Raw genomic sequence first — 26,563 nt, forward strand, 5'->3', positions numbered from 1 at the left:
CAGATTTCTATATCGAGATATAGAAAATTCCCATAAACCCAAAAACCTCCCTCCTTCTCCTTTCTAGTTAATTCCCCCTCCTTCTCCCTGGACATCATATAAAGGAATCACATGACATGACTCATGTGTCTGGCTTTTTTCACCCAACATAAAATTTGAGAGATCCAACCATGTTATTGTGTGTGACTGTGCATCTGTGTGTGTGTCTATAAAGTTACAGGTTTTTAAATAAAAACAGTGACCTTGAGTCTCCCATCCTAGATCAAAACAAAATTCTGAACCTCTTGTTAATTTTCTCCTACTGAACATGATCTCTATAGCGGCTCCCTGTAATGGGAATTATATTCTAGGATTACTTCTCTTTTTAAAGACAATCAGCAACTAAATAATTATGTGGTGACCCTTGTAATCTTACAAGTGGAAATTTATCAGTTTATTGCTCCATTTTTATGTGCTCCCTAAAACTCTATCAAAAACAGTGAAGACTTGCCTTCAACTTTACCTTGAAATTTAAAGCATTTGAGTTTCAAATTAATAAATACTTTCTAAAATGATAATTTGTTGCATTGATTTTGTTTGCTTTTCTTGACTAGGCCGCTGCATTGCCAGAAAGTTAGAATGCAATGGAGAAAATGACTGTGGAGACAATTCAGATGAAAGGGACTGTGGGAGGACAAAGGCAGTATGCACACGGAAGTATAATCCCATCCCTAGTGTACAGTTGATGGGCAATGGGTATGTAACGTCTTTTTATCATCTTGGGGAGAACAGGTATCAGAACAAATGAGTCAGAAGGAGCAATGAGATACATCATTGTCCATCTTCCTCATTAACTTCTTACTACTCCTACCAGCCCTATCTCTGATACTTAGCTACCATGTTCAGGAAGTACGTGGCCATGATCCTCACTCCTGAGAAGTAAAAGTTAGCATTTCCAAATATAGTTTGTGCCAGGCAATGCTATGGGCCCTTCATAAACATGGCTTGTTTTATTTCTCATACATCTCTCAGAAAGTTTTGGAATGGATTAGAGCAGACTGGTCTAAGCCCATCAAGCTGGGAGGTGCCAGGGTGGGGTCCTGGAGGTAGGCCTTGAATGGGTGAGTAACCACTCAGAAATGTCAGGAGCAAATGGAGAAAGAGGGTGTGATAAAAGTATGCCTATGGGTGGGTTGAAAGCCAAAACACTAGAGAAACAAAACCAGTCTTCCAGCATGAAAAGCAAACCCAGAGTCAAATAATGAGCGATAAAGCCAAAAGGAAAGAAGTTAAGCAAATATAGAAAAAAAAGAGAGGGCTAAGCAACAAGGGTGTGAAAACGTAAGAGAGTAAGAGGTGAAGTGAATATAGCTAGGTATTCTCTCCCATAGGCTGTGTGACGTGTGGGTAGGTCAGTAGAGCCTAATGGCAGAAGCCAGACCTATATTACCATCCAGTCTCAGCTTACAAACTAAGAAACGAGTCCCAGAAAGCTTAAATAACCTGACCAAGTCTACCAACTAGCAAATGGTGGAACCAGGATTCAAATCCAGACTTCAAAACCCAGGCTTTTTCCATGATTTCATGCTGATTCAGGACTACATCCACCTTACAAATGAGACACCCTGGAAGAAATCTCAGGAGATCACATAGCTCTTTCTTCTAGTGTTCCTACTACAGGAATACCCAATCATGAGCACACTGGGGGTTTTACCAGGGGTTCTAAATTCATTAGACTGAACCTGTGTTTTAGATGATGTTAGGAAATATAAGAGAAGGTTATGAAAACAGAAAAACTGAGCCTTAATTTGAAACATAAGAAAAAATCAGTAAAGATAATCTCCTATACTCTCCCCTTTACATAATAAAGAAACCCCTCTTAAATTTTTGGCCAGAAGGCAGATAGTTTGCTATCAATTTCTATTGCTTCATATTGGACTTTAGAAAATTAGAATCTTCACTTAATGCTGCCAGAGTTGCATAATATGAAAACTCGAGGCACCAAAGACAAACAGCCACAATTGCAAATACAACCTTATTTGATTTAGAATAAAACCCAGAAAATATTGAACCAAACCCGAGGACACCAGTAAAATGGAAAAACCGTTAGTCTGAAAGTAAGAGGAGCTGGGTTCTAAATAACTCAGCTGGTTCTAATGTAGAACTAGAACCAGTTCTACATTATCTCACTACACCACAGCTGAGTTATTTAACAACTCTGGGCCTCGGTTTCCTCATCTATATGTTGGATGACTATAAACTGATGTGATGTTCTGTCCTAAGAATTTCTAATTAGTGCTGATTTCGATGAAAGTGCTTCAACAACATATTCTTATCCATGTGCAGAAATGGTTTCCTTCTCTTGGTTTGCCTACAAGAAAACGTCAGCCAAAAACTCCCACCGATAATCACATTTTCTAATGTTCTGATTGATGAAGGGTGACATTACAAAATCACCTTTTGTTCAGTTGATCTAGACTCTAGAGTTACAGATGGGGAGGACCACATGCTATGTGTACTTTGGCTGAAGGACCACGTGGCCCTCTGCCAACCAGAGCTGTTGTCCCAGTGATTCTGAGAAATGAGCAAAGCCTGCCGGCTCGGGACAGCCAGTCCTCTCCTTGCCTCCCCAGAGACTGAGAGTTTTGAGAATTGCTTACTGTAATCTTGTTCTAATCTGCTGGCCTTAGAATCTCTGCCTCTCCAACCCTGCTATCCAACATATTTCTAACCACAAAAAAAAAAAAAATAGCTTCCTGAGTGGCTGACCTTCTTAACTGATATTTCTCCAAGAAAAATTTTAACAAGAGATATAAAAATTTCTACATTGCCAACATCAGTCACTAGGTTCTAAATATGAAGCAAGAATCAGGCAATAATAGCATGCTATTTGTTTTTACCCAGGCTTAGTGCGTGTATAGATACACACACAGTCGAAAGGACACATTCATCTATGTGGCAAAATAGTGAGATCTGTGAGTAGGGATCACACACATATATATGTGAAAATTCATGCGTACACACAAATATATATTTTTGATTTATATATTTCTAGTTATATTAAAAAAGTTACAAAGTATGACACATAAATCAGATTAGATCAAAGCACTTTAGAAACAATGCTGTATGTGAAACACTAAATTATTTTAAGTCAATATCAACATCTGAGAGGAGGAAGGAAAGAATAAGACTGAAAATTTCTTCATAGCTGGCTTAACTCCTAAAAGATTTCTCAGGCATGGTCTGCTGGAAATACCTCCATAAAATCCTATCTTCAGGTTCTCCACAAATAGCTGTCACCTTCATAGATTCCTTATGACCTGAGAGCCATTTTTCTCAAGCCCTTTTTTGCTTGTGACAAACATAAGTACATAGTGTAAAGCAGTATAAGGTCAACGGTTTTTTAGTCCTCGCTGTTATGCTTTCAGCTATTTGAATATAATATGCATCTTAGACAACCCACAGAATTCACTCATTTTAAAAAACAGCCTTATTGAGATGTAATTTGCATGCCATAAAATTCACCCATTGAAAGTGTCTAATTCAACCATCTTCAGCGTATTCAAAGACTTATATAACCATCACCATGATATAATTTTAGAATGTTTTCAACATACCCAAAATAAAACCTTTGTACATATTAGATATCAAGCTTCATTTCTTTCCCCCTTCTACCTGACTCCTAACCCTAGGAAACCACTAATTCACTTTCTGTTCATGTAAATTTGTGTATTCTAGACATTTCATAAAAATGAAATTCTACAATATGCAGCCTGTGTCTGCCTTTTTGCACTTAGCATAATGTTTTTAAGATTCATCCCAATACTCACAATTGGTACTACAGAAATACAAATGATCATTAAAGACTATTATAAACAGCAATATGCCAACAAATTTGAAAATCTAAAAGAAATGGATAAATTCCTGGATACAAAAAAAACTTACCAAGATTGAATCAAGAAGAAATAGAAAACAGACCAATTGTGAGTAATGAGATTAAATCAATAACAAAAAGTCTCCCAACAAAGAAAAGCCCAGGACCGGATGGCTTCACTGCTGAATTCTACCAAACTTTGTAAGAACTAATACCAATTATGATCAAGCTATCCCAAAAAATCGAAAGGGAACTTTTCCAAACTCATTCTACAAGACTAGTATAACCCTGATACCAAAACCAGATAAAGATGCAACAACAACAACAACAAATCTACTACAGGTCAATATCCCTGATGCAAAAATCCTCAGCAAAATACTAGCAAACAGAACCCCAGAGTACATCCCAGATATCTACTATAATTAAGTAGTATTTAATCCAGAGATGCAAGGATGGTTCAAAATATGCAAATCAATAATGTCATCACATCAACAGAGAGAACAAAACATATGATCACCTCAATAGTTGTGGAAAAAGTATTTGATAAAATTCAACATCCTTTCATGATAAAAACTCTCAAAAATTAGAAATAGAAGAAACTTAACACAATAAAGGCTGTATATGGCAAACCCACAGCTAGCATCATACTGGGTAGAGAAAAGTTGAAAACTTTTCCTCCAAGGACTGGAATAAGACAAGGATACCTGCTCTTACCACTGTTATTCAGCATAGTCCTGTAAGTCCTTGCTGGAGCAATTAGGCAAGGAAAGGAAATAAATGGATCCAAACTGGAAAGGAGTAAGTCAAATTGTCACTGTTTGTAGATGACATTATCTTTTATAGAGAGAACACTAAAGACTCCACCAAAAAAAAAAGGCCCTAGAAATGATAAATGAATTCAGTAAAGTTGCAGGATACACAATCAATATACAAAAATCTGTAGCATTTCTATATATTATCATGAGCTAGAGGGAAAAGAAATCAAGAGAGCTAACTATAAGAGCTACAAAAAAATACCTAGGAATAAATTTAACCAAGGAGATGAAAGATCTCTGCAAGGAAAACTATAAAACACTGATGAGAGAACTTGAAGAGGACACAAAAGAAATGGGAAGGCACCCTGTTTTTATGGATTGGAATATTACTATTGTTAAAGTGACTCAACTGCCCGAAGCAATCTACAAATTCAAGGTAATCCCTATTAAAACACCAACGACATGCTTTACAGCAATAGAAACAAAGCTCTAAAATTCATATGGAACCACAAAAAACCTTAATAGCCAAAGCAATCTTGAGCAAAAAGAACAGGCCTGGAGTGCTGGCTCATGCCTGTGCCAGCACTTTGGGAGGCCGAGGCGGGTGGATCATGAGTTCAGGAGTTCAAGACAAGTCTGGCCAACATAGTGAAACCCCATCTCTACTAAAAATACAAAAATTAGCCAGGCGTGGTGGTGGGCATCTGTAGTCCCAGCTACTTGGGAGGCTGAGGCAAGAGAATCGCTTGAACCCGGGAGGTGGAGGTTGCAGTGAGCAGAGGTCGCACCACTGCACTCCAGCCTGGGCAACACACAGAGACTCTGGAAAAAAAAAAAAAAAAAAAAAAAAAAAGCCAAAGGCATCACACTACTACATTTCAAAATATACATGTTACATGTGTTACATGTTACAAAGCTATGGTAACCCAAGCAGCACACTATTGGCATAAAAATAGATGCATAGACCAATGGAACCGAATACAGAACCCAGAAATAAAACCATGTATTTACAACCAACTGATTTTTGACAAAGGTGCCAAGATCATGCACTGGGGAAATAAGAGTCTCTTTAATTAATGGTGCTGGAAAAACTGGATATCCATATGCAGAAGAATGAAACTGGACCCCCACCACTCATGCTATACAAAAATCAACTCCAAATAGCTTAAAGACTTACATGTAAAATTCCAGAACTATTAAACTATTAGAGAAAAATGTAGGGGAAATCCCTTAGAACATTGATGTGAGAAAACATTTTATGAAAAAGACTTCAAAAGCAGAAGCAACAAAAGCAAATGGGATTATATCAAACTAAAAAGCTTTTTGTACAGTACAGAAAACAGTAACAGAGTGAAAAGACAACATAAACATACAGAGTGGAAAAAAGTATGTGCCAGCTATTCATCTGACAGGGAGTTAATATCCAGGATATATAAGGAACTCAACTCAACAGCAAAAATAAATAAATAATCCAATTTAACGGATTAAGTTCACCAGTGAACTTAATAAGACATTTACCAAAAGGAGTCCAACAAATATATTTTAAAATGTTCAACATCACTAATCATCGGGAAAATGAAAATCAAACTACAATGAGGTATCATCTCACTACAGTTGAAATGACTATTATCAAAAAGACAAAAAAATAGCAAATGCTGGAAAGGATGTGGAGAAAAGGAAGCTCATACACTGTTGGTGAGAATGTAAACTAATGTAGCTCTTATGGAGACCAGTATGGAGATTCCTCAAAAAAACTACAAACAGCACTGCCATATGATCCAGCAATCCCACTACTGAGCATACATCCAAAGCAAAGGAAATCGGTATACTGAACAGATATCTGCATCCCTAAGTTTATTTGCAGCACTGTTCACAATAACCAAGATATGGAATCAGTCTAAGTGTCCATCAACAGATGAATGGATAAAGAAAACATGGTACATATACAAAATGGAGTACTATTCAGCCATAAAATAGAATGAAACCTTGTCACTGGAGAAACATGATGATCCTGGAGGATATTAAGTGAAATAAGCCAGAAACAAAAACATAAATACTACATGTTCTCACTCACATGCAGAAGCTTAAAAAGTTGATCTCATACAAGTAGAGTAGAATAAGGGTTACAAGAGACTGGAAAGAGTAGGGGAAGGGGAGGATAGGAAGAGATTGGTTAAAGGTTACAAAATTACAGCTAGATAAGAAGAATAAGTTCTAGTGTTCTATAGCATTGCAGGTGACTATAGTTAACAATAATTTAGTACATATTTTCAAATACCGAGAAGAGAAAATTTTGAATGTTCCCAACATGTTTGAGGTGATGAATATGCTAATTACCCTGATTTTATTACTATACATTGTATGTATCTAAACATCACTACATACCCCATAAATATGTACAATTATGTGACAATTTTTAAAAACGTAATATTAAAAATCACCCACATAAAGCATATGTTAATACTTCATTCCATTGTATGAGAGAATAACAACCCATTGTATCATTCTATCACATTGTGTTGATTCATTCATCAGCTAATGAACATTTGGTTTGTTCCTACTTTGACTAGTATGAGTAATGCTGCTATGAACATTCATGTACAAGTTTTTGCATTGATATATATTTTCAATTCTCTTTCATATATACTTAGGAATGGAATTGCAGGGTCTTATGGTAATTATACGTTTAATTTTTGAAGAACTCCCAACTATTTTCCAAAACAGCTGCACCATTTTTCATTTCCCCCAGTTACATATGATTGAAAATCAACTTCTCCACACCTTCATCAAAACTGTTTCTGTTCATCTTTTGGTTAAAGCTATTCTAATGGCTGTGAACTGGTATCTCATTGCAGGTTTGATTTGTATTTCCTAATGACTAATAACATTGAGCATTTTTTCACATGCTTATTAGTCATTTTCATATTTTTTCAAAGAACTATATATTTAGATACTCAAATTATTTGCTCATGGTTTAATTGAGTAATTTGGTTTTTTTATTTAGTTCCAAGCATTTTTTGTATATTCTGGGTGTAAGTTCCTCATTAGATATGTGATTTGGAAATATTTTCTCCCATTATATGAGTTGTATTTTCACTTTTTTGTTGGTGTCCTTTAAAGCACTAAAGTTTTTAATTCTGGTGGAGTTCAATATATTTATTTCTTCTTTTGTTGAATGTGCTTTTAATGTCGTATCTAAGAAGGCTTTGCCTTACTGGAGTTCACAAATATTTAGTCCTATATTGTCTTCTAAAAGTTCTATAGTTTCAGCTCTTAAATTTAGGTTCTATTATCTATTTTGATTAATTTTTTTGCATTATGTGAGAAAGGGGCCCAATTTCATTCATTTGCATTATAACCATTAGGTCATTACAGCACCATTCATTTAGGACTATTTTCCCCATTGAACTGTCTTGGCACCCTTGTTGAAAATCAATTGACCATAGATGTATGGGTTTATTTCTAGATGCATTTGTGTTCCATTGATCTATATGTCTGTCTATCCTCATGCCAGTACTACTACACTGTCTTGATTACCCTAATTTTGAAGTAAATTGTGTATCAGGAAGGTAATTCCTTGAACTTTGTCCTTCTTTCTCACGATTGTCTTGGCTGTTCTGGGTCTTTCGAATTTTAGAATTGTCTTGTGAATTTTTACCAAAAAAAGGCAGCTGAGATTTTGATAATGATTGTCTTGAATCTATAAATCAATTTGGGAAGTACTGCTATCTTAACAACACAAATTCTGCCAATCCACTAATATGGAATGTCTTTCTATTCATTGAGATTTCACTTAATATCTTTCAACATTGTTTATACTTTTCAGTATATGAGTCTTAGACTTCTTTTGTTAAATAAATACCTGAGGATTTTATTCTTTGAGAGGCTATTATAAATGGAATTGTTTCTGTAATTTTATTTTTGGATTGTTCATTGCTATTTGTAGGGAAATACATTTGATTTTTGTTTGTTGATTTTGTTTCTGCAAGCAATTACTTTTGAACTTAGTATGCAACCTTTTAATAAAATTAAAATATACTTTCCCTGGTGGAAAAAATGGGAGAGTTAGTATGTATTGTTTCCTCTCATAGGGCAGGCCAGGCCTGTGCTAGTCACTATTAATTTCCACAACTACTATAAAAAAGCAATTAGCTCCATTTTCAAGTGAAGAAACCATTTCAGAAACTTAAAAGCTGTGTGTGTGTGTGTGTGTGTGTGTGTGTCTGTGTACTTTTACATTAACACAATTTTATTGGTAGAGAATTTACAAGTATTTATATTAGCCTTACTTTCTTTTCAGTATTCTAACATCACTTTACAACTTTCAAACTATCCTTGCTCCTCTTTGATAGAAAAATATTGTGTCCCTTGGTTAGAAGTGCCTGAGTAATTGGTCGAATTTTCTACTTTAAATCCAAATGTCTAATAGATCGCAAAAGCCTCCCATAGTGAACTGCTTCTTGATTCCCTCACAAATGAATGAGTCTATTTGTCTTTTTTTCAGATCTTTGTGATAGTTACAAAACTTAATATTTCAGCTCTGGTAAAGGTGGTGCCTTTCAGGTACATTTTGTCTTGTGAGTTAATGCCATAATACAAGGGAAACAGACATGTAAGTGGTCGATGACATTCTTGAGGATGTTTAGAGTTCCCTTGAGCCCCCACAACTATCAGAAGGGATGGGTGTACTGAAGGGTCATGAGAAGGGAAGGGCATTGGTGCTATTCCTTCTTCTACATGGAATTTTCCAGTGATATTCTGTAGAACTACACTACATGTTCTATGAAAGACAAGGTTATTTGGTCAAATGTACTTGGAGACTGACAATTTATATTTTTAAGGCTGTGACATGACCTGTAGAAAACGATTTTTATAATCTATGTAATACAGCATTACCAAACTGTTTGACAAAAAAACTACTTTTTTCACAGAATACATATTAATATCTCTTAGAATTTGGAAAAGCATTAGCATCTTGGAGAAGTTTTTTTTATCTATAACAAAATAACCTCTTAAATAGTTGATTTATGCTAAGCTAATTAATCTCTATGTGCCTCAATGTCCTCATTTGTAAAAGAGGTATAATAATTATATCTACATCATATGGTTGTAATAAATATAAGTTATTATTAGTAAAGCACTTAACCAAGTTAATATTTGTAAAGCACTTACTATTGCTTGGCTTATAGTAAATAGTATATAAGCATTTGTTAAATAAAATATATTTTAAATATTATAGTCAGTTATTAGTAAAACTATAATATTATTACAATTCCATTAAAATACTGCTGTTACTATTTTATTATGAGCTCTCTATTAGAATTCCACTTAGAAAGAAGTGGACCTGGGATAGCATTTATTATATAATAACTTATTTCATAATCTGCTTCCAAACTTTGCACTGGCTTTGTAAGTCATAAAAAATTATAAATCCAGATTTTGTTGTATGTTGAAAGCCAAGAACAATTAAGTAAGTGGAATAGGAGAACCTAATAGAGCCAGAGAAGCTGAGTTTGGGCTTTCCAGCTTCCTTGCATGCCTCACCATGGACTAGGAAAAAAAAGCGGAGGTGTGGGGGATTCCTTCAAGTCATTTGTCTTGAGGCAAAAAGGTTTAGAAGAGGAATTCCTTTCATATAACTAAGGTAAATTTTAAAGATTGTTCTACATCTATTGAATTCCTGAAAATTACTTTGTTTCTAGGTTTCATTTTCTGGCAGGAGAGCCCAGAGGAGAAGTCCTTGATAACTCTTTCACTGGAGGAATATGTAAAACTGTCAAAAGCAGTAGGACAAGTAATCCATACCGTGTTCCGGCCAATCTGGAAAATGTCGGCTTTGAGGTATGACAGCCTAGCATGGTGGCCACTCCAACACCATCAGTGATTATAAGCTAAATTTCTCATGCAAAATTAGTGATGAATGAAGGGACAGAATAAAAAGGTGGTGAACAATTTTAATCACCTGTTATGTGTTTGTATTTTATCCATGCACACACAATGAGGCCAGTGTTATCAATTTACAGATGAAAAAACTAAGGTAACTAATTTTCCAGAAGTCAAACAGCTAGCAAGAAGTGAATTCAAGATTCAGGGCCAGGTTTTCCTGATTCGAGTCCATGCTTTCTCCATTGAATATTCAGCTCTAAAATAGCTCCACACAGATAAACAGTTTGATTTCTTCAGAATTTTCTCCTAACCTAGTTAGTGCTCTTAGATAACCACGAAAAATAGAATTTTTTTTTAAAGTGCCAGGCTCATAAGAAAAATCATGATGAGTCAGTCTAATGAGATAGTTCTGCTTACTTTTCTTCCTATTTTATTAGTTGGTTTGGTTTATTTGTTTCTTTTAGTAAATTATAATGAGCAGCATACTACCTACTCTCAGAATCTAACTCATGCTTTACACGTAAGTGCTCCATACTCTTTGCACTAAAGTGAGTAATCTGCTTCTTTTAAATTGTGATAAGAACAGAAAATATACGTTTTAATGGTGACGTTCATGCATAGAAATTTGACAAGCTAGAGAGAATTTCAGAGTTGTAATTATTTCTGAGAACCACTTTATGGGTAATATGAGTTCAGCAAAAACTCATTTAATCCTTCCTTTAAAAAGACCTTTATATACATATAAATACAGGCATTTTCCAATTCGATTCACTCAATTTAAAACCATCTAATATATACTGATAGGTGGGGAATGTCTTTGGGAACTAACCGTCAAATTTGAATACCTCTGGGAAGACTGATAATACTGCTCTTAAGATATATTGTATTTGAACAGGCTTTGTAGACAGAGCTAAAACCTAAACATTTATATGTAATATTGTTCTGATGGAAGTTGCTTTCCAGTTCCAGAACAACCAATCCACAAGTTTTCTTTCAAAATATGGTCATTTCACAAAAGGATATTGCCTGTATTTTCAGCAAACATCTATTTCATGTAGTTTTACAAGTAACAAAATAAAGGAAGTATATGAGACTGGAGCAAATTGAGGCTTAGATAACACTTCATACTCATATGATACTTTAGAGTCTTCAAAGTACTTTCATATATTGCTTTACTTGATTCCCGTAACAACCTCCCCAGAAAGGTAGAAAATTGTTTACATCTGCACTACTAACAGAAAATTTAGGCTTAGCCGGGTATGGTGGCTCACATCTGTAATCCCAGCACTTTGAGAGGCCAAGGGGGTGCAGATCACTTGGGGGTCAGGAGTTCAAGACCAGTCTGGGCAACATGATGAAACCCTGTCTCTACTAAAAATACAAAACTTAGCTGGGCATAGTGGTGCACACCTGTAGTCCCAGCTACTCAGGAGTCTGAGGCATGAGAATTGCTTGAACCCAGGAGGTAGAGGCTGCAGTGAGCCGAGATCATGCCACTGCACTCCAGCCTGGGCGACAGAGTGAGACTCTCTCAAAAAAAAAAAAGAAAAGAAAAGAAAATTTAGGCTTATTGGAGTTAAACAACTCTCTCAGAGTTATACAGCAAATAAATGGCACAGAAAAATAAGAACTCCTGGCTTCTGGCTCTTATAGTCGGAGGCGGCCTATGTTAGATGAGACATTTGTAGTATATCAAGAAAGACATTAAAACTCCACGCAGTGGGTTAGAAGTCTGAGCACCTTCATAAACTATCAGTTAAAATGTATCCCCCGTGAAGTTAGACAATGATGTGCTGGACCCAGCTCTTTGAGTTCACAAGAGTCAACTGTTAACTTTTCAGGAATTTTGGAATCCCATTGTGAAACATAGATTTTGTTTTTTCTTTTTCAACTTTCATTTTAGATTCAGGGAATACATATGCAAGTTTGTCACCTGGCTTTATTGTGTGATGCTGAGGTTGGGGGTACAAATGATCCCTTTACCCAGGTACTGAGCAGAGTACCCAACAGTTTTTCGACTCTTGCCCCTCCCTCCCTTCCCCCTCTAGTAGACCCCAGTGTCTGTTGTTGCCATCTTTATGTCCATGAGTACCCGATGTTTAGCTCTCACTTATAAGTGAAAACATGTAGTATTTGTTTTTCTGTTCCTGTGTTAATTTGCTCAGGATAATGGTCTCCAGCTGTATCCATGTTGCAGCAAAGGACATGATTTCATTCTTTTTACGGCTGCTAGTATTCCATGGCACATATGTACCACATTATCTTTATCCAATCCACTGCTGATTGGCACCTAGGTTAATTCTATGTCTTTGCTATTGTGAATAGTACTGCGATAAACATGCAAGTGCATGTGTCTTTTTGGTAGAACAATTTGTTTTCTTTTGGATATGTACCCAGGAATGAGATTGCTGGGTCAAATGGTGGTTCTGTTTTAAGTTCTTTGAGAAATATCCAAACTGCTTTTCACAGTGGCTGAATTAATTTACATTCCCACCAACAGTGTATTAGCATTCCTTTTCTCCACAGCCTTGCCAACATCTGTTGTTTTTTTGACTTTTTAATACTAGTCATCCTGACTTGTGTGAGATGGCATCTCACTGTGGCTTTGATTTGCATTTCTCTGATGATTATTGATGATGCGCATTTTTTCATATATTTGTTGGTCAAAACACAGCCATTATTAAATATCAAATATATTATCTCACAGGTAAACACATTAAAAACAAAGGTTATAATTGCTCAAAATTGATCACTTTTCAATTATTTGGCTACATTTTACCATTATCCATGCTATTGGGGTTATTTACATCTATTGGATCTGTATTATGAAAATACTTCGTAATTTGCCACTGTGCATCTCTTCCCAATATGAATTCAGGGCATCACATAGGTAGCTTGAAATCAGCCATGGTAGGAATATATGCACAATGGAAAAGGAAAATGCTATAGCAAATCAGGGCTTTCTTCCTCTTCCCAGAGAGCTAGTTGTTAAACATTTACTAACAGATCACCAGGTTAACCCACAAAGCTTGATAACGCAAGCCTGGATAACAAGTTACATGAGGAAATACAGCCTGAAAATTCTTTTACAGCACATTAAACTCATTTCCTTATCAATGTAGCTCTAAGACTTGTCCAACCTTATGAAGCTACCTGAGCTAATCTTTAACTCTGCCATAGTGGTATGGCTGAAGTCATAGTGGTATGGCTGAAGTCATAGTGATATGGCTGAAGTCATAATGATATGGCTGAAGAAGGTCATAGTGGTATTTCTTCAAACAAAAATTTGGGAATGACTAGAGTCAAGGTCACGAGCTATTGGTTTTCTTTTAACTGATCTCTGTATAACTTCATTCTTTAGGCATGCTTTTAGCAGGCAGCTATGTAAACCTAAGCTATACCTTATTGAAAACAATAGAGGAGGAGAAATTCAGCAGGCATCTCACTTCCCTTCTTTTGTAGTATTGTAGCTTATGAAGATAGATGAAATAATTGGCTGGCTGGTACACAAAGATTAAAGAGACTCATGAAAGGAAGAGAAGGCAACTGGGCAGGGAGTTAGAAGACCTTAGAATAACTACAGGACAGATGATGGAATACAGACACCAGACACAGCATTTTAATCAAGACAAGTTAGGTTACACTGCAATATCAATACTAAGATGTCAGTGTCTTAAAACAGTGTCACTCATACTGTACGTTCTACTGATAATAGTCACTTAGAAAGCAAGGGACTTAAGGGATTCTGCTTTGACACATCCTGACTGGTGTGATGATGAATTGCAAAAAAAAAAAAAAAAAGGGCGGGGGGGAGTGACATATTGCCCATCAACTCTTAAAGTGACAGATACCATTTATATTTATATTTTATTGGCCAAAGAGAGTAGGGAAATGCATGCTTTTTATGTACCCAGAAAGAGACTAGAGTAGTTGTAAACAGTGTAATGACTAACACAAAGGTCAATCAAGAGTTGATCAGCTTATATTGCAGCATTATTCACAATAGCAAAGACTTGGAACCAACCCAAATGTCCAACAATGATAGACTGGATTAAGAAAATGTGGCATATATACACCATGGAATACTAGGCAGCCATAAAAAATGATGAGTTCATGTCCTTTGTAGGGACATGGATGAAATTGGAAATCATCATTCTCAGTAAACTATTGCAAGAACAGAAAACCAAACACCGCATATTCTCACTCATAAGTGGGAACTGAACGAGATCACATGGACACAGGAAGGGGAATATCACACTCTGGAGACTGTTATGGGGTGGTGGGAGGGGGGAGGGATAGCATCGGGAGATATACCTAATGCTAGATGATGAGTTAGTGGGTGCAGCGCACCAGCATGGCACATGTATGCATATGTAACTAACCCGCACAATGTGCACATGTACCCTAAAACTTAAAAGTATATATATAAAAAAAAAAGAAATACAGAAAAACTGGAGAATCAAAAAAAAAAAAAAAAAAAAGAGTTGATCAGCACTGGGAGCTTTGGTATCAGGCAATGGGAACCCAACCTCAGAAACTGTGATCCCGAAGTCAGACTCGTCTCTTGAAAAAGTATAAAACAAGGTGGGACTTGGTTATAAAGAACAAGCCCAGTTGTCAGAACTGAAAAGTATCTTAGTTAGACTGCACACTGCATCAAAATCACAGACATGCTAAAAATAACCTTCATTGTTTATCACCCTGTTAAGTCTCAGCTTAGGTGGCATTTCCTTGAGGGAGGGTTTCCTGATATTGCCTCTCAGGGTCTTATATTTCCTGTGGGATTCCACTGGTCACGCAGTACTTACCTCATTAAGTGTTGGTGATTATCTGTCTCTCTAACTAAACTATTAACCCCTCAGTGCAGGAAATAACACTATTCTTTGTTCTCTAGCAAAATGTGTCCTCAATAAATACTGGCTGAGTGCATAAATAAATAAATCATCATTTCAGTAGATATCCACAAGTCGCTCCAGTATTTCCTAAATTATATTTTATTTTACATGGATTTTTCTCCAGGTACAAACTGCAGAAGATGACTTGAAAACAGATTTCTACAAGGATTTAACTTCTCTTGGACACAATGAAAATCAACAAGGCTCATTCTCAAGTCAGGGGGGGAGCTCTTTCAGTGTACCAATTTTTTATTCCTCAAAGAGAAGTGAAAATATCAACCATAATTCTGCCTTCAAACAAGCCATTCAAGCCTCTCACAAAAAGGTATCAAAAATGGTTTCCAACCTTTTATTCTTTCTTGAAAATTAACAGTAATTCCAGTAATCATGCAATAAGAAGGGGAGAGTTTTGATATTGTACCAGTATGACTTCTAATACAGATTTAAGTAATTTTCCCATTGTTTGTTATATCTCACTTCAAAAGTTATAGAAATATTACGTATATTAATGGTTCCATTTTGCATGCATTTGACTCTTATTGTTATGTTTTTTATCTTCACTTTTTTTTCATATTGTTGTATGTGTGCTTCTTATAAACTCCATATAACAGAACTTTGGCCTTTCATGTAATATGACAATCTGTATTTTATATTTTTGTTATATTTTATATACATATTTGTATAGATGTATATATTTGTACACATATACAAATACATATATAAAATATAACAAAATGTGTATTTTGCTACATTTATGTAAACACACACACATTTACCTATCTCCATTTTTTTCCTCTTATATTCCTTTTCTTGAGATCCCTGTTCTCATTCAGTTGCCTTTTTTTGTTGTTTTTTTTTTTATTCCTCATATAGGACACATGCAAGGTATATTCTCTAAATCTTTTGTATCTAACATTGCCTGCCTTTTCCCTGAGCAATAAATATAAAGAATATCCTGACTGTATCATAATCTTCTTCTCTTGATAGTAGATGTTATTCAACTGTCTTCTAATTTCCATTGCTGTATAAGAAAAATCACATTCAGAGCAAATTTTTTCATTTTCTTTTCCCTGCTTGAAAAGTTACAAATTTTTTTTGCACTTGAAACTTAGGGTATGTCTAAGTATTGGACTTTTCCTATTAATCTTGCCAGGGACTTAGAGAACCCTTTTAATATACAAAGCTACAGCTTCCCCTGTTAATCATTCTTCATATGTTCCTTTTTCTCCTATTATTTTCATTTTAAATCTCTTAGATATGTCTCACAGTGCTTAAATGATTTAGAAGACAGATTTCTATCTGAAATTTTTAGACATTTACAAAGATATTTTAAAATACTGTCTATTGCTCACTACAACCACCACTCTAAGTAGCATTTGCTCTTTCCCAAGAGATGAATGCAGAGAATGAGCCCTGAATCATGGAACTAGAGAGGGAGGAGATAGAGGTACCAATGTTAGAGTTAATGAGATCAGCAACTGGAGGCCACCATATTACGGTTGCTCCTACTTTTATCGTATTGCTCTTCTACTTTTATTTAGTCAACCATTTATGCACTTATACAAATATAAGACCTAAAGCACTGTGTGGATAATTTTCCCAAGTATTTCATTTATCCTCAAAAAAATTCTAAGAGATTATCAGAGTCAATATTTAAACATCATTTTGCAGATGAATAGATTGAAATTCATATATGCATTTTTAATTCAATGAACATTTATCAAATACCTACCATGAGTCAGGCACTAACTGAAGTCCAAGAAGCTAAGTGACTTCCAGTGATCTTACAGTAAATAAATGCTAGAGTTGGGAACTGAAATCAGTTTGTCTTATTTTTGCTTACTTTTCTTATTCATTGTATTACACTTCAAGATATTTGACTCTTTATTCATTCATTTATTTATTCATAATTTTAGCAAAATACAGAAAGATCACAGTTCTGGTGACATGGACATGTAAAAATGACAATGAAATAGATTCATTTTATGTATAAATTATATATATAATATATATATTATATATATATAATTTAGTTTAGAATGGACTGTGGGTCCTATAGTGCCCTCCAAACTTAACAAATTATCTTTGTAAGACAAGATAGTATCAGAATTTCTTGTAAGTAAAAATACACATCTCTAGCACTTTCCCTTAATCTACTAATTCAGAATACCTGGGATTGGGCATGGGAATATGGCCTTTTTTAGTTTTAGCTCCCTAGCTCAGTATAATATAGCATGCAGGATTGGAAATAACTGCTTATAAACATAGTCAATGATGAAGGGAGATAAATAGACATGTTTGTATGAGACATAGGTACAGTCCTATGTCTTGCTTCACGTATGTGATTTATATGTATTTCAAACATGCTAGAGAACATTTGTAAAACCCTTATATGTAGATAAACAGCTATTGTTTGATCTCCTAATAGTCTGTCCCAAAGTGAAAAAATTTAGAGCTATTCACAATATCAGGTTGGAACATATTAAACTACTGTTATTCAACCATTTTTGATTTACAAAATTGTTAGCCTCGCCAGGGACGGTGGCTCATGCCTGTAATCCTAGCACTTTGGGAGGCCAAGATGGGCGGATTGCCTGAGCTCAGGAGTTCAAGACCAGCCTGGGAAACACGGTGAAACTTCATCTCTACTAAAATACAAAAAGTTAGCCGGGCGTGGCAGTGTGCGCCTGTGATCCCAGCTACTCAGGAGGCTGAGACAGGAGAATCACTTGAACCCGGGAGGCGGAGGTTGCAGTGAGCGGAGATCGCACCACTGTACTCCAGCCTGGGTGACAGAGCAACAACAACAACAAAAAATTGTTAGCCTCATATAGTTCAATCCAACATCATTACTGTCATCTTTGATTAGGTCTGAACAGAATTAAGGAATTTCAGTCTAAGGAAATGAGGCTGGGCGGGGTGGCTCATGCCTATAATCCCAGAACTTTGGGGGACTGAGGTAGGCAGATCACCTGAGGTCAGGAGCTTGAGGCCAGCCTGACCAACATGGTGAAACCCTGTATCTACTAAAAATACAAAAATTTGCCAGCCTGGGTGACAGAGCTAGACTCCATCTCACAAAAAAAAAAGAAAAAGAAAAAAGAAAATACTACTGAAGCCTCTCTTAGTCTTCAAGTAGAGAAAACAAGATACCACAAAATTGAAAATCAATCCAAGTCTTTCAGTAGAGCATAAAGCTTTAGTTGTTTTGTCATTCACAGATCAAACTAGACATTTGTTGGACAAACAGTCTGTTTCCAAGCAAAATACCAGATAACTCAGTCAGGTTCAGTACTTTCCTGATATACTTTACAAAACGGAAACCACAACAATATTATTAAAATAAAGCAAGACCTCACACATTGTTGAAATAGATTATATGTGGTTTAATAACCTATAGTAATGTATTTTTTTAATCTAAAATAGCCAGTTTCAGGTATCATGAGCCAGCAAGTAGAACACCATGGAGGTGATTGTGCTAAGTTGAGCTACCAAAGTTTAACTTGTATTTTCCATGACTGAGACCTTAAAGCAACCTGGAAATATTGAACCTTCCAGAACAGGCACTTCGGATACTCAGGGAGTGAGTGTGCTTCTTATTAAAAGCACAAGGGCTCTCCAACTTTTGAAAACTATGATTCTCTGACAAAATTCAAGTATTAATATGGTTAATAATTAACTGTTATAATACAGTTATTTTGCTAAAATATGGTCCTTACTCTGTTACTATTACTACAATTTGTTAAAATTGAGAGATCAGATAAAGTATATAAATTTTTTTAAAACAATGTACATAAATACACTTATAAACCTCAGTGGCTATGTAAAAAGATAATCTGAGGAAATGAGATTTTAAGCATAATATCGACCAGCTAATTCTCAATTAACCTGACATAAAAAGAAATGATAAATAAATAAGCTTGTAAACAAAAAAACTCATATATTTCTGCATATGGGTGGAGGAGAGAGAATATAAATAATTTTACTTAATTTCACCCACTAAGTAATTTAGAATCAGCATTTTGGAGTTGAAAGGAGATGTGAAGTGTTACCAGGTGCAAGCCCTCATCTTATCATTTGACAACTGAAGTCTAGAGAATCAAAACGCTTTTTCCAGAATGACAAAGCTGTAACTTGAATCTCACTTGCATAACCTCCATCTCAGTTGCATAACTTCCAGTTCAAAATGCACACAATTCTTTTTCAATTATTCACATTAGCAAATATTCTAAATACAAACTCATTAGAAATGCAGCCATGATTGGCAATCAGGAGAGAAAGATGACTTTTTTGATCACTGATTTCTTCTTTCTTAGAGAACACGTGCCCCCATTACACAGTTTACATTATTGAGATAATCTTACCTGTTTTGTACATTGGACATTGGTATTGGAAAGCAAAATGAAAATTATAATTTTGTATGTGAGAACATGCAATAGAGAGTGAGAATTATTGTAGTACTGTGGTGGGAATGAAACTAATGATAAATCAATGACATTTAAATGCTAGGTACTTCAAACTTTCATTACCTTTAATCATCTTTTTACTTCTTTCTTCCATTTAGGATTCTAGTTTTATTAGGATCCATAAAGTGATGAAAGTCTTAAACTTCACAACGAAAGCTAAAGATCTGCACCTTTCTGATGTCTTTTTGAAAGCACTTAACCATCTGCCTCTAGAATATAACTCTGCTTTGTACAGCCGAATATTCGATGACTTTGGGACTCATTACTTCACCTCTGGCTCCCTGGGAGGCGTGTATGACCTCCTCTATCAGTTTAGCAGTGAGGAACTAAAGAACTCAGGTAACTTTCTTCAGTCCTCACTCTTTTTAACTGGTATGATAGCATGCAATACATTTTTCTCTTACTCTATCATTTTAATTATTCTGCTCTGACTTTATTTAGATCCTGCTTTATTTCCAAAATGATACGAAGAATGATAAAAAAAATACACATTCAAATAAATAAAACAAAAATAGAAAACTAAGACCAAAAAATAAAGAAAAACAAGTATGCTTAACCACTGTGATTTTAGGCATCATATTTGTCTATAAATTTCTTAACATCTGGGAACATCATAAGCTTACACAGTAGTGGTTACCCAAAGAGGAAGATGCATGCCAGTATCTCAAGGGAAACCAACTTTGTACTGGCACTAAATTCTAAAAGATAATTTATGAATAACATTTTTATAGGATATAATTTCATAAAGCAATACCTTATAACGAATTAAATAGCAATTTTTTCCTGTAATAATTTTAAGTACAAGCCAAGATGAAACATATGATGAAAGAAAAGTTAGAAACTTGACAAGCGACTAAGCTAGAGTGGGCCAGATGAGCACTTACTGGCGATGAAACCTGAAACTAAATGCAAAAGATTTGTTTTATTGTAGGCTTTCCACACTGCCTGCATGCATTATGTTTCCTTTCAGTTAACCTTTCCACTGGAGTAACTCTTGCATGTGAATTTGATGCCTTCTGCTACTGCAAATAGTATCAACACTAATGCTGAGCAAAAGTAATTAGGGGAATCTCTGCTCTTGACTTGGTTTTGTCTCACCCTCAGATGAAATTATTCTGGTCACTTCTGCTATAGCCCAGACAATAATTTCCCACTTGATGAGTATAATCCTCATGCATTCAGAGCAGAGCCCCTAAATGCTTAGGGATCAGGTCAGTTAAGAACTGGGTGAATCTTTAATCAACTATTAGTTAAAACCCCATCACCAAAATGAAGAGTGATGAGTTATACTTTCCTACGGAAACCTTCTCACATTCCATCTCTTTCTCTGTAGAGGTAGAGACTGACAGTTACATATAATGAAGGAAAGAAAAGGAGTTTGGGATGTGATAGGAAATTCCAAAAAAATACCCATGCATATCCATATATACATGCATGCACACAGTACATACATACACACACATACACTGTATGCATGTATTGACAGTGTGTCTATATATGCATATATATGTGTGTATATATATTCAGTAAGATGTATTCTGGATGTGAGGATGATCTAGCTGTGACATCTGTCACTTCTTTGATTGCCAGGGTTGATTCAGCTGATCTGGCTGGATGGGTGTCCCCTTCCTCCCTCACCACTTTATGTGTGTCCCTCCAAAGCTGCATGCTCAGTCAAAGAGGATGACCACCTCCAACAGAGGAGGACTGGTCTTAGGTCAAGGGTATATGAGTAGCTGCACTCCCCTGCTAGAACCTCCAAACAAGCTCTCAGTAAGATGTATTCGACATTCTTATATTCAATAAGTTTATATGGAATAATTTATCTGTAAAATTTTAATTGTTGTTAAAATGAAGCACACCCAGACAGAAATGACTTCTCAAGAAAATGAAATTCTCCAGTTCATGTGCTTACCCGGCTTTCCCAACTCTCTAGATAAATATATATTCTGGCCTCTTCCCTTTTCTCTCCTCCTATTCTCTCTCCCTTTACCTCATCATAACACGAAACTAAAGTATAGATTTAATTTTTGCTATGCCTTATTCAATAAGAATTATATCCCCTGTTGTTAATTTTTGAAAAATGACTTGAATATTTCATAGTACTTTCTTTCCCTCAAGAAAAAGAAAACAAAATTAAATTGCCTTTTCTTTGCATGTGTTGATTTATTTCTCTATTGTTCAATGTCCCATAGTCAAGTTAAAACCTTGAATAAAAGTTGGCATTGCTTCAGTGTGCAAGGTGAAAAGAGTTTCATAAACACAGTGAAAACATCAAACAATAAAAATAACATAATATGCAAGAGGATAATTTTAAACTCCTTTTGTTGGGAAGTCATCTTCTACACTGAATTGGAGGTTAAAAATTATTCACCACACTACTTACTAATGTGAAATTTTCAACTAACCCTCCTGTCTTTTACGCATCAGGGTAGCTAAAGACATTACTGAAATACTCATTCCTGTGCCCCACAGCAGAGGAACACTCAGGTTTAAGAGATGAGGTACTGCAGTATCGAGTAGCTTGTTAGTTCATACAGATAGAGGTCCAGCAGCAAAAAACTGGACGCACTGCAGGGAAGAAAAGGATTGCACAGAAATTCATTGATAAAGTCCAGATATTTTAATCACTGCATGACCAATGTCATAAAAAATATTCATCATTCAAATCTTCGAAGATTCATCTATAGCTCTCAAAAATGAAATTAAGTTTATAGTTAATTCATTATGTTATAGTTAATTAACTGGACACATACAATTTAATTATTACTTATAAATAATTAGAGCCTAAAGAATGGTTAAGAAAAGGAGTCATGCACTATAAATGCATTACATTCGTAGTATGGCCTAAATATTTGACTAACCCACTTATAAAAACAATCCTACTAGAAGAAAAATGAATTATATTTATTCAACCAGACTGAAACAACCATCTTTTTGTTAGGGTTGAATATGCAAACTAAACATGAGGGCTTCAAACCAAGAATTTTTTATTCCCAAATAACAATGCATCTCTTCAAAACTGTCACAAAAAATGAGGTAGACAGGCCCAGTTCACATCTACCCAGCCTCATTTCTCAGCGATCTATGCCTTCAGATTTCCATTTCAATATCACACCTAATCAGAACCTCAAGCTCTAAAAACACCCATCCCTGCTATTATGACCTGCAACCCCAAATACTAGTATTTGATAACCTACTTTGCTTTTAGGTGCTTAAGAGCTTATATTAACAGCTCTACCTCTCATGTGCTCGTATTCTGTAAGGCAAATTTTAACTAAACATCAAAAGACCTGGATTTTAGTTTTGATGTTTCCAGCAGTGAGTCAGGTGCCTGGGGAAGCTGTTAAGAAAAAGAAAATGTTGATTTCCCTCAGTTACCCCAGATAGTACTAACTCAGCCTACAAAAATACTACATCTGTTTCCCTGCACTCTTCCACTAACACACAGATTCTGAGGCCATTGAGAATGATCACAGGACTGTGGTGGGAGTGGTTCAGATGCCCAAATCTTCAACAAATGATGCTAGAGAGTTTGATAAAGGAGAATAATGAGGACTAAAGGTATTGAAACCGGATGGCTGAGCCTCAGAGCATCAAGGTTTTTGCAGGTTATAAGACCATGGGGAGTCATCCAATGAAAGCAGCAGTGAGAAACTAGGAAGATATCATTCCCAATTCCCATACATGAATGGGGTAAGAATATGGCCTTTTGAACTTCTGCTGGAGATGACAGTGGAAACAGTATCAAGTACAGGCTTGAATTAACATGGAGAGATAGAATAGCCAAGGAGGAGCCTGAAAATAATTCATAGGTCAGGAAGTCAGAATTTCTGAGATTACAATAAAAAGGATTTGGAGGTAGGGGCTGAGTGAGCAGGTGAATTAAGGAGAAGAAGCCCAGAGAGGTATGAGAATGAGTGTTCACGGAAGAAGCATGGCCAAGAAGATTTGCATTTTAGGTGACAAACAGGGAAGCAATTGAAGTGGACTCAGGTCTCACAGAATCAGCAGTGGCCCAGAAAGTAGGTCTTAGAGTAGAGAACAGATCAGAGCACGTCATAATCTTTTGATTTGCAGGGCTACACAGTGCAGTGGCCAATAGAAAGGGAGAGCTTAAAGCTCCATTGTGTTAAGTGGCAACAAGTGGCAGGCAACAAGGACAGGACATCACCATCCCCATAGGAAGGGCCAAAATGGCTCATATGTGCTTCTGAGGATCAGTGCTGAAAGGGGAGATGATGGGCACTCATGGGACTCCTGTTCAGGACCATCTCTGGGCCCATGCAGGATTGAATCTATAGGTAAAGCTAACTTGAGCTGTCACTTAAGTTTATGGGGACTGGGGAAGAGAGGGGCTAATATAAAGTATCTGTAGATCCGAAGTGACCAGAGCACCATGTTCCTCTTTGAATTGTCAATGGTGCATTCTCAGTGGTTTCTGTTTGTACTTCATCTCCTAGGTTTAACCGAGGAAGAAGCCAAACACTGTGTCAGGATTGAAACAAAGAAACGCGTTTTATTTGTTAAGAAAACAAAAGTGGAACATAGGTGCACCACCAACAAGCTGTCAGAGAAACATGAAGGTAACAGTACTCTCTCTTAGCAGCTTATCCAGTGTGCCCTGAGCCTGGCTGTCATTTACAGACCATATTGGATGTGACTGTGCTATTTTTAGCTTTTCATTTATTTCATTTCTCTTCCTCAGAACCCTGTGTGTTGGAACAGGGGATACAAATAAAATAGCATTAGCATTACCTAAAAAAGGAAGTTGTTAAGGTTTTCTTTATCTCATACTTAGGCTGTTTAATGAATAATTTATTGATTTTGCTCATGGACAGAACTCAATATTAGGCATTGTGAAGTGCATATGGCTGTGAACCAGGACCTTACAAAGTAAAGAAACATATAAACATCCATTAAAAATACAGACTGACAAGGGTCTAAGAGAGGTATAGTTTCTAAAAGGCTATAAAGGACTATGGGCAGAAGAAAATCCTGGGATTGAAATACATCAGATTTTGTGAAAAGAATTATTTTGGGGCCATGCATTAAAAATGGCTGAAGACTTTGGCAAATGGAAAGAGTGAGAAAGAAAATCCAGGCAAAAAAATACGGAAAAAAGAAGATACAAGTTATGTTTTGCAGAATGATCTTAACTCCTTCCCAATTTTAGCCACTGCTTTCACTCTTCTATCCCAATCCCCAATCCCAATAGGCTTTCACTTTTCTATCCCAATCCCCAACCCAGACATCCCTTCTGAACTCCAGACATCTACTGTCCACTAAACATCTCTACCGGAAAGTCTATAGGCTACAATGCTTCACATATTCTCTCCCTGCTGCTGTTGGTTCTCACTCATATCTAATAGCATAGCCTTTACATTATAGCCCAGTAGGACTGTTGTGAAGACTAAGTGACATGGTGTTTATAAGGAGCCTTGCAGAGTGACCAGCAGTGGTTGGCTCCTTTCACCTTTCCTCTCCTTCAGCAGTCCCAGCCTTGATGATGGCATCACCGTCAACTAAATCAGCCAAACCAGAAACCTGGCTGCTGTCCTTGATTCTACCCTCTTTCTATATCTAATAAGTAACCATGCACAATTCATTCTACCTCCTGAATGTCTCTGCAAGTTGTCTTCCTCTTTTTATTTCCATGGATATAAAACCTTCAATGGAAGGCAAACTTTCCATTCAGTATTTCCAACCTGGATTATCTTAGAAGCCCCCTAAGTGGTCTTCCTGCTTGTAGTCTGTTTTATTCCAGTCTACTCTACACATTTTATTGAGAGGAATCTTCTCTATGGAAAATCTTATTCATGAAACCTTCATACTTAGAACACGTCAGGTTTCACATGGCCTTAAGCATAAGTTCCTGTCCTTCTCTGCACAGCTAAACTTTATACAGCCTCCTAAACAAGTCATGCTCTCTCCTATGCCTTGCCATTATAAATAACTCCTTCCTCTCTGTAAAATTCTGTTTCCTTATTTTGCTTGACTACTTAGAATAAAGGGAAGCAGAATCACAGACATTCCCAAATTTGAAGCTTACCTTCTCATGGAGAAGACAGACAAGAAACAAATAAAATATAATATTTACTATAATAATAAATAGATAATTTTAAATATGATATCAGAACAGGTAGATGGTCTACATACACATGACTGTGTTATGCATAAGCAAAATGAGAAGAACTGGCTTGACAACTGCACACTCCTTATAGCAAAGAAGAAAAAGAGGGCACAAAGGCATATAGCATGCAAAGCAAATAATCTGGTAATATTAACCAAAATATGAATACAGATTCTATATCAGTTTATCATGTAGTAGAATAATTTAATAAGAATATGAGTTCAATAAATCAAGAACTCAGAGATAGACAGATTAAATACAAGAATTAATTAAAACAGATTTCAAAGCTAAGGTACAAAAACAAACATTGAGAAACATAATCATTATAATTATGAATAAATTATACAATGCAAGGACAAAATATAATTCTTTAAAAATAAAATTAATAAAATTAATCACATACAAGAAAGATATCAAGTAATCTCAACATGGAAAAACATTTAGATATTATTAAAGAAAATTTGATGGAAATGGAATGACAAATGTAATTTAATATGTGAAAATTAGTATCCGTGAAAAAGAGATCTCAGTAAATGAAATAGAAAAACTGTATTTTTAAAAAATGCTATATAAGA

The 26,563-nt window shown here is 35.8% G+C and overlaps 1 protein-coding gene and 1 long non-coding RNA gene across 9 annotated transcripts in view; one reads left to right on the top strand and one right to left on the bottom strand.

The window, feature by feature from the left end:
* The window catches only part of LOC107974759 (uncharacterized), a 235,738-nt gene that overhangs the window by 110,471 nt on the left and 98,704 nt on the right, over positions 1-26,563 (bottom strand). The gene's annotated exons all lie outside the window — the stretch shown is intronic.
* C6 (complement C6) overlaps positions 1-26,563 on the top strand; it is a 71,437-nt gene that overhangs the window by 17,038 nt on the left and 27,836 nt on the right. For 7 of the 8 annotated variants that reach the window (XR_010156793.1, XM_054684033.2, XM_054684034.2 and 4 more), the window contains 5 exon segments: positions 594-735; positions 10,311-10,449; positions 15,514-15,714; positions 19,954-20,194; positions 24,319-24,441. Coding sequence is in view for 7 of the 8 variants with exons in the window: in XM_054684033.2 (XP_054540008.1) it covers positions 594-735; positions 10,311-10,449; positions 15,514-15,714; positions 19,954-20,194; positions 24,319-24,441 (846 nt within the window). In the remaining variant the exon portion in view is untranslated. 8 annotated transcript variants of the gene reach the window in all.

This window comes from Pan troglodytes, chromosome 4 (genome assembly GCF_028858775.2).
Source record: "Pan troglodytes isolate AG18354 chromosome 4, NHGRI_mPanTro3-v2.0_pri, whole genome shotgun sequence".
NCBI lineage: Eukaryota > Metazoa > Chordata > Mammalia > Primates > Hominidae > Pan > Pan troglodytes.